The sequence below is a fragment of the Girardinichthys multiradiatus genome, chromosome 18, assembly GCF_021462225.1.
Source record: "Girardinichthys multiradiatus isolate DD_20200921_A chromosome 18, DD_fGirMul_XY1, whole genome shotgun sequence".
Classification (NCBI taxonomy): Eukaryota; Metazoa; Chordata; class Actinopteri; order Cyprinodontiformes; family Goodeidae; genus Girardinichthys; species Girardinichthys multiradiatus.
In genome coordinates this window covers 46,947,746-46,957,557 of record NC_061810.1, presented here as the reverse complement: position 1 = coordinate 46,957,557, position 9,812 = coordinate 46,947,746, and the positions used below count along the sequence as shown (strand labels likewise).

The following is a 9,812-nucleotide window of genomic DNA, read 5'->3' as shown; positions in this document are numbered from 1 at the left end:
GTAAATGGCTGGTGTTCTGAACTGCTGACATCATGATGTTAAAATTGCTCATTCAAGCAGGTTCACATTGATTTCTTTGTGTTTTTCATTGAATTGTACAGCATTGTAATTAGATTAATGGTGGAAAAAGTTATATGATTCATTTAGATGTATTGAATTAGATTAGCTCTAGAACCAAATCCCACAGTTGTCAGAAATCCTTCTCTTCGACTTTTTCTTCCTCATTTGTGAGTGTGAAAGATGGAAATGCATGTAAAGGATACACAAACCTAAAGAAAAATCCCCACAAGTGTTTTCTGTGCAGTTAGACCTTCCTCTGCATCTTATAAAGTCACCGTGCAGAGGAAATTCAGATCAGTCTGACCTGGTTTTAGCAGAACAAGCTTCAAGGCAGCACTGCCTTCTAATGAGAGGTAAAGTTTGATTTAAAACAGCTTCACATCCAGGGCATATACAATTTAAATACAATATAATGTTAAAACTTTCTCAAGCTGAAATATGAGCTAATTACCACTCTTTATTTTAATACAAATCACTTGATGCTTTATGTGGAACATGAGTAACAAATAGTGTATTAACAGGTTACAAAGTAAAAAAAGACTTAAATGAATGTGCCTCAAAGAACATCTTTGAATTTAAATGTTTTTTATCTGTTCTGCTGCAGCTGATGATGCTGGCAGCTCTTACCCTTGCTTCTCTGGGCATCCTGGCCCAGGCGTCGGACCTCTGCCCACCCAGCTGCCATTGTTTTGACAACCTAACCACTGTTGTATGTCAGGACAAAGGACTGAGCCAGATTCCCCGACTGCCAGCAGGAACATTTAAATTGTTAATCTCAAACAACCAGATCGAGGAAATACCCGAGCGCGGGCTGAAAGAGCTGCAGGTATGGAGCTTCGCTCTGATGTTTCCTGATATATGCAACTCATTTTGGAGCTTGTTGGTTAGAGGTTTCTGCTGTGTTCTCTATACAAGCACAGAAAGCATAACTGTCTGAAACCTGCTGTCACACATAGAGCTGCGGCCCAAAGTCTTGGTAGTGACACGCTTGCTGGTGTTTTATAGAGTTTTCTAGTGTTGACTCTTCTTCTCCATAACTTCGGTCATCCTCTCATGCTGGACATGAACGTCTGGATCAAATCCGGACCTGGAACTTGGATTTCATCAAAGTTTGTTGGGTCTTGTTTCTCTATGTCCTTTTTCAGAAGTGACCACAAGTTATCAGTGGGGTTAGGATCTACAGAACATCCCAAATTGTTCCTGGACTGAAGGAATAAGCTGCTCTTGGAAGATGTTTGGATCCCACTCTTTACGCATGGTAGTGTTCTTCACCAGAATTGGGAGAAAGTCCACTTTCCTGTGAGAGAAGAAACCACAGACTTGGATTGGATCAAGATGCTTCACTGTTAAATCCACACAGGTATCTTCAACTTTTTTGTTATCATCAAACAACCAGGAGGATCTTCAGTCTGCCGCTGTCTGTGGTTCCTTAGTACCCTCCTCTGCATGTGGGGCCATTTTGATGCAAAGCAATGATGGCTGCATGCTCTTTTTTGGAGGTAGACATCGTTAACACAAGAGAACAATGATTTATTGAGCCTTGCAAAAGTATTCACACCCCTTCCATTTTTTTTTATTTTGTGATGTCATAACCGCAAACTTCACAGTATGTGACAAACCAACACAAACCTGATCATAATTCTGGAAAGGAAGGGAAATGTTGTTAGAAATACCAAATTGAAAAATGTGACATGCATGCGTACTTAGTTATCTTTACTTTGATGCCCCTAAATAAAATCCAGTACAACCAACTACTTTCAGAAGCCACGCAGTCCACCCATGTGTAATTTAATGCTGAACAAACAGCTTTATGAAGACCAAGGAACACACAACTGCAAACCTATCAAGACATGGATGTCTACATAAACTGACAGGCTGGGGAATGAGAGGATTAACCAGAGAAGCAGCCAAGAGTTGCTGAGGTCCACAGCTCAGGTGGGAAAATCTGCTGACAGAACAGCTGTTAGATGTGCACTTTGCAAATCTGACCTTTATGGAAGAGGGGCAAGAAGAAAGCCATTGTTGCAAGACATAAACAGTCTGATGTAGAACACAGCAAACATGCAGGAGAGGTAGTTCTGATCAGGTAAGGTGAGACCAAAACCATTTTGCTCTAGATGCAACTTTGTGTTGAGGAAACCAACACTGTACATCACACTGGACACACAGTTGCCACACTGATCCATGGTGGTGGCAGCATCATGGTGTGGGGAAGCTTGTCAGAGATAATGCAAAGATGGAGCTAAATAAAGGACAAACCTGTAAGAAGAACTGTCAGAGCTGCAAAAGACTTTCAGCAGGACATCCACTATAAACATAGAATATCCATGTGCTAGAAATAGGCCTAGTCAAAGTCCAGACCTAAATCCAATTATGAATCTGTGACAAGGCTTGAAAATTGATGTTCCTATAGACTCTGCATCTAATCTGACTGAGGTTGAGGTGTTTTTGAAACAAGAATGGACAGAAATGTCCGTCTGTGCAAACCTGGTGGAGTCAAACCCCAACAGACTTACTGCAACTAAAGGTGGTTCCACAGGGCATTGACTTAAGAAGACTCTGCTCCTCTCTGGGGGGGTTGCAGTAGTCCTGGCGGTGGTCCTCCCAGGGTTCCTGTGCTCTGGGGGGCCTTTGGATGTCTGTCTCAGGTCCAGGGGGGCAGGTCTGTGGCTCCTCACAGTCACTATTGCTTTTTTCATGGAGAAACCTTGTATACACAAGAGTGCTCACATTTAAACCCACAGGTATTTTTCTATATTGAGATGCAGTTACCATTAAACACATCTGGCATTCATTAGCACAGTGCACTTTTCGGTAACATTGCTGTTGTTATATATGTTTCTGCAGGTGTCGAAGCAATTGTCTAGTATCTTGTAATCTCTTCATCCTTCTTTCTCTCTATTCTTTCTCCTCTCCCTTTTTTGCCCCACCTCTCTCTCTTTCTTGCTTCTTTTTTCCTTTTCGTTTCTGTCTCCGTGTCCATAACAATTCAAATAATGCCAAAGCAGTCTCTAATAAAGTTTATATAATTATATATATATATATATATTTCAATTCAATTCAGTTTATTTATATAGCGCCAATTCACAACACATGTTGTCTCAAGGCTCTTCACCAAAGTCAGATACATACATTCCAATTAATCCTAACCATTGAACAGTGCAGTCAGATTCAGTTTTTTATTCAAATTGGATAAAAGGTTTTTCTATACAAACCCAGCATATATATATATATATATGAAAAATAAAGGGAACTCTTAAACAACACAATATAACTCCAAGTAAATCAAACGTCTGTGAAATCAAACAGTCCACTTAGGAAGCAACACTGATTGACAATCAATTTCACAGCTGTTGTTCAAATGGGAAAGACATCAGGGGGAAATCTTTGGTGATTAGCAAGAAACACTCAATAAAGGAGTAGTTCTGTAGGTGGGGACCACAGACCACTTCTCAGTACCGATGCTTTCTGGCTGATGTTTTGGTCACTTTTGAATGTTGGTGGTGCTTTCACACTCGTGGTAGCATGAGATGGACTCTACAACCCACACAAGTGGCTCAGGTAGTGCAGCTCATCCAGGATGGCACATCAATACGAGCTGTGGCAAGAAGGTTTGCTGTGTCTGTCAGCGTAGTGTCCAGAGCCTGGAGGCGCTACCAGGAGACAGGCCAGTACACCAGGAGACGTGGAGGAGGCCGTAGGAGGGCAACAACCCAGTAGCAGGACCACTACCTCCACCTTTGAGCAAGGAGGAACAGGAGAAGTGCCAGAGTCCTGCAAAATGACCTCCAGCAGGCCACAAATGTGCATGTGTCTGCACAAACGGTTAGAAACCAACTCCATGAGGATGGTATGAGGGCCTGACGTCCAAAATGGGGGTTGTGCTCACAGCCCAACACCGTGCAGGACGCTTGGCATTTGCCAGAGAACACCAGGATTGGCAAATTCACCACTAGTGCCCTGTGCTCTTCACAGATGGAAGCAGGTTCACACTGATCACATGTGACAGATGTGACAGAGTCTGGAGACACCGTGGAGAGAGATCTGCTGCCTGCAACATCCTTCAGCATGACCAGTTTGGCAGTGGGTCAGTAATGGTGTGGGGTGGCATTTCTTTGGAGGGCTGCATGGTCCTTCATGTGCTCACCAGAGGTAGTCTGACTGCCATTAGGTACCGAGATGAGATCCTCAGACCCCTTGTGAGACCATATGCTGGTGCGGTTGGCCCTGGGTTCCTCCTAATGCAGGACAATGCTAGACCTCATGTGGCTGGAGTGTGTCAGCAGTTCCTGCAAGATGAAGACATTGAAGCTATGGACTGGCCCGCCCGTTCCCCAGACCTGAATCCAATTGAGCACATCTGGGACATCATGTCTCGCTCCATCCACCAACGTCACGTTGCACCACAGACTGTCCAGGAGTTGGTGGATGCTTTAGTCCAGGTCTGGGAGGAGATCCCTCAGGAGACCATCCACCGTCTCATCAGGAGCATCTCCAGGCGTTGTAGGGAGGTCATACAGACACATGGAGGCCACACACAATACTGAGCCTCATTTTGACTTGTTTTAAGGACATTACATCAAAGTTGGATCAGCCTGTAGTGTGTTTTTCCACTTTCAATTTGTGTGTGACTCCAAATCCAGGCCTCCATTGGTTAATAAATTTGATTTCCATTGATGATTTTTGTCTGATTTTGTTGTCAGCACATTCAACTTTGTAAAGAACAAAGTATTCAATGAGAATATTTCATTCATTCAGATCTAGGATGTGTTATTTGAGTGTTCCCTTTATTTTTTTGAGCAGTATATATATATATATATATACAGGGGTTGGACAATGAAACTGAAACACCTGGTTTTATACCACAATAATTTATTAGTATGGTGTAGGGCCTCCTTTTGCGGCCAATACAGCATCAATTCGTCTTGGGAATGACATATACAAGTCCTGCACAGTGGTCAGAGGGATTTTAAGCCATTCTTCTTGCAGGATAGTGGCCAGGTCACTACCTGATACTGGTGGAGGAAAACGTTTCCTGACTCGCTCCTCCAAAACACCCCAAAGTGGCTCAATAATATTTAAATCTGGTGACTGTGCAGGCCATGGGAGATGTTCAACTTCACTTTCATGTTCATCAAACCAATCTTTCACCAGTCTTGCTGTGTGTATTGGTGCATTGACATCCTGATACACGGCACCACCTTCAGGATACAATGTTTGAACCATTGGATGCACATGGTCTTCAAGAATGGTTCAGTAGTCCTTGGTAGTGACACGCCCATCTAGCACAAGTATTGGGCCAAGGGAATGCCATGATATGGCAGCCCAAACCATCACTGAGCCACCCCCATGCTTCACTCTGGGCATGCAACAGTCTGGGTGGTATGCTTCTTTGGGGCTTCTCCACACAGTAACTCTCCCGGATGTGGGGAAAACAGTAAAGGTGGACTCATCAGAGAACAATACGTGTTTCACATTGTCCACAGCCCAAGATTTGCGCTCCTTGCACCATTGAAACCGACGTTTGGCATGAGTGACCAAAGGTTTGGCTATAGCAGCCCAGCCGTGTATATTGACCCTGTGGAGCTCCCGACGGACAGTTCTGGTGGAAACAAGAGAGTTGAGGTGCACATTTAATTCTGCCGTGATTTGGGCAGCCGTGGTTTTATGTTTTTTGGATACAATCCGGGTTAGCACCCGAACATCCCTTTCAGACAGCTTCCTCTTGCGTCCACAGTTAATCCTGTTGGATGTGGTTTGTCCTTCTTGGTGGTATGCTAACATTACCCTGGATACCGTGGCTCTTGATACATCACAAAGAGTTGCTGTCTTTGTCACAGATGCGCCAGCAAGACGTGCACCAACAATTTGTCCTCTTTTGAACTCTGGTATGTCACCCATAATGTTGTGTGCATTTCAATATTTTGAGCAAAACTTACCCTGCTAATTGAACCTTCACACTCTGCTCTTACTGGTGCAATGTGCAATCAATGAAGACTGGCTACCAGGCTGGTCCAATTCAGCCACTAAAATGACAGGTGTTTCAGTTTCATTGTCTAATCCCTGTATATATATCAATCAAGCAAAGCATTATAGCGTTAGCCGTAATGCTGCTCTTGTGAAAGTAAATTTGTTTGGCTTCTTCTTGGCACTCAGACTACATTTCTGAGCTGCTCTGCCAGACAGGACAAAAAGAAGGCTGAATAAAAGTGCATGCCACACTTTTTAGAATTTCATCGTCCTGTTTCTTAACTTCCACAGCTTTACCTGCGCTGATGATGAAACTATACTGAAATGATGTTAGCTGATCGTTACATATGGACTACATTTTTTTGGTATAAAAGAAGACTTTAAAGGAAATCATGCTCTTTCAGTGGCTTTTTTGATTGATGTCCACAATAAATGTTAAATAATGGAGGAAGTAAACTGTCAGTGATGTGTGTCACTGCCAAAACCTTTGGCCACAGCTGTAGAACACACCTGTATGTTTGTTCTAATATCATAGGTGAGAAATATAGAAATTTGGCTTTACGTGTTAAACGCATCTCTAACCTCCTTCCTGTTTGAACTTTAGGTCCTGGACTTGACACAAAACCAGCTAAGTATCTTCCTGTCACTGAACCCAGTTTGGCCCAGTATGACCAAGCTGTCCAGGCTGCTCCTGCGTGACAACGGCCTGACGTCTCTGCATCCATGGCAGTTCCTTAACTGCCCTGCCCTTGTCTTCTTGGATCTGAGTAAGAATCGGATCAAACATCTAACAGTGGGATTCCTCCATGGATTAGTTAATCTGAAGATCCTGTTTCTGAGCCACAACCAGATTGAAATGCTGCCGGAGGAGGTGCTGGATGGAGCTTTCAGCCTCACTGAACTCCATCTAAACTTTAACAGTTTAAGGCAAATAGAGAGCGGTGTCTTCAGGAGCTCTGCCAAGCTGGAAAAGCTTGTTTTGTCTAACAACAGGATCATAAGGGTGATGGAGGCTGCTTTCAGAGGAGCAGTGGGTCTTAAATATCTCGATCTGAGTGGTAATCAGATGGATGCTGTTCCGTCTGAGCAGCTGAGGGATGTAAACAAGCTCAAGTCTCTGAATCTTGGGCAGAACCATGTGGTCACCCTTCCAGCAGACTGCTTCTCCTCACTGACTGAGCTGGAATGCCTCATCTTGACGAGCAACAACCTGACGACTCTGTCGGAGAGATCCCTCTCAGGTCTGAAAAATCTGAAGGAACTGGAACTCAGTCAAAATTTCCTGTCTTCTCTTCCATCCAATGTCTTTCAAGACCTGGTCAAACTCACATTTTTGGATCTGTACAGGAACCAACTAACAGAACTTCCACCTGATGTTTTCAGAAACTTGAGCAATCTGTCAGATCTGCAGCTGAACAGCAATCAGATCTCCACCCTACCGCTTGAGGTTTTCAACACACTGCACAAACTACAAGACTTAATGCTGTCTCATAACCACATCCTGGAGCTCCATCCTGCTCTGTTCACCAATCTCGTGTCTCTGCAGATGCTTCAAGTGGCACATAACGCTCTGAAGCACCTTCCTGAGGGCCTTTTCCACAAACTGCAGGCCCTCAAAGAGCTTCGCCTGCATGATAACCACATCAGGTCCCTCCATCCATCAGTCTTCAATGGATTAACGAGAGTGGCCAGAGTGAGCATCTCCAACAACCAGCTTTTATCTCTACATCCAGACCAGTTCAAGGATCTTTCTAGGTTAAAAGAGTTAAAACTGGACAGAAACCAGATTGTCAGACTTCCCTTAAACTTGTTCACGGCTCTTGGAAAACTTGTAACACTGGATCTAGGCCACAATAACCTCTCTGAGCTTTCTTTATATAGCTTTAAAGGGTTGAGTGACCTTAAAAACCTAAGACTGAGCTTCAATCCGCTCCACAGCATCCATTATAACATCTTTCAGGACCTCTGCAACCTCCGCAAGCTTCTGCTGCAGAACAACGGCCTGGATAATTTACACCTGGAGCTCTTCCAGCCACTACCAAAGCTAATAGAACTGAACCTGGATGGAAACAAGCTGGTTTGTCTGAATCCTGGTGTCTTTCAGGGGCTTAAAGACCTTGAGGAACTGAGCTTGAAGTCCAACCAGCTCAGGTATTTGGAGCCAAAGACTTTGGAACCTTTGAGAAGACTTGAAATCATCCATCTCTCAGATAATTTGTGGGATTGTACATGCAAGGATATCTTCCACCTGTGCAACTGGGTCAGCGTGCACAGAGAAAAACTACGAGATAAGCCTTCCTGCTACTTCACCTCCTCATCTAAGTCAGCTTCGTCAAAGTCCTCCTCCTGGACTGAAAGCCCTCCGCCCCCACAGTTGGCCCTCTTCTTACTGGATTACTGCGCTGCAGCTGCTGCGCGCTGCTCGCCTTCGCTTCCTCTAGAACTGCTGAGTGTGCTCACACCTTCTCTCATAGCTGTTGCCCACAGTCACCTTTAAAGTGGTTCAAACTTTCTGTAGGTTCTCATCTTTCCTTGAATGCACTCGGCTTCAGAGTTTACACTTCGAAGATCAAACAACACATGCAAAAAGATCTGGCAGATCTAACTCCAACTCCAACAGTGCAATGATTCAGTGCCTTGCAGTTATTAATACCTGTTTAAGGTGCTCGCATTCTGTCACATCACAACCGTACAGTTCAATGGATTTTATGTGGCGGAACAAAGTAGCACATACTTCAGAAGCAGAAGGAAGATTATGCATGATTTTACAAATACATTTCTGAAAAGTGTGGAGTGCATTTGTATGCAGCCCCAACCCCTGAGTCAACACTAGGTATGACCATGTTTTGCTGCAGTTACAACTTCAAGGCTTTTTGGTTTTGTCTCAACCAGCTTTGCACATTTTTCTTCCTTGCATAATAGCTGCATCTCAGTTAATTTTGGTTTTACAGGTTTTGCAAGAAATTCTCATTTGGATTTAGGTCTTGAATTTGTGTAACACATAAAGATGCTTTGTTTAAACCAGGGGTATCCAAAGCAGGGCCCACTGGCCTTTTCGAGCCATCAGAAAGATTTTGTGTGGCTTGTGAACGCAACACGAGAACGCTACATGTTTGGCTCACCAGCACAGATAGTTGATGTAGATGGACTTTTGTTTTTTTATTTTTTAGAGCAACAATTTTACTAATAAAAGGAAATTGCTTAAGATTCACAAAACCAAATTTTGATCCCAGTATAGCTCTGGTTGGACAATGTCCTGCTGGAAAGGTGAACTGGCTTGTATTTAGCTCCTTCTCTGTTCCCATCTACTCGCACCAGTTGAAGAAAAGCATCCCCATGGCCTGATGCTGACACCACCATGTGGCACCAGGGGGAGCGGAGCAGGGGGTTTTCTGGGTGATGTGAAGAGTTTTCTGCCACATAGACTGGAGCTGGAACGGAAATGACAGGTGGTTCTGCAAGGCAGGCACTTTTCTCATTTCTATTTTTAAAGGATTTATTTCTGTGTTTTTTAATGTACTAGTAATTGTTTTTGCCTAAATGTTTTGCTACTAAACTGTTTTATAAGTGTAAGATGTGGCTCTTTTAGCTTTGTTTTGTATGTAGCTTAGTTTCTGTTCCAAATAAACTTGAATAAAAGTCACCTTTCTTCTTTTTTTTCCACTAATTATGAGCTACGTTGCATCCATCTCTTAGATTAAATCCCAATAACAAACATTGCAGTTTGTGGCAAGGTGAAACACTTACTGTTTTGTTTATGACAAATTGGCAAATGAGCTTTC

At 43.5% G+C, this 9,812-nt stretch overlaps 1 protein-coding gene across 1 annotated transcript; it reads left to right on the top strand.

Moving 5' to 3' along the window:
- The first annotated feature begins 366 nt into the window (after positions 1-366).
- Positions 367-9,659, top strand: si:dkey-182i3.11 (insulin-like growth factor-binding protein complex acid labile subunit). The gene is made up of 3 exons (XM_047392188.1): positions 367-413; positions 665-886; positions 6,635-9,659. The coding sequence occupies exons 2-3, from the start codon at positions 668-670 to the stop codon at positions 8,525-8,527; spliced, it is 2,112 nt and encodes a 703-aa protein (XP_047248144.1). The 5' UTR covers positions 367-413; positions 665-667; the 3' UTR covers positions 8,528-9,659.
- The last annotated feature ends 153 nt before the right edge of the window (positions 9,660-9,812 follow it).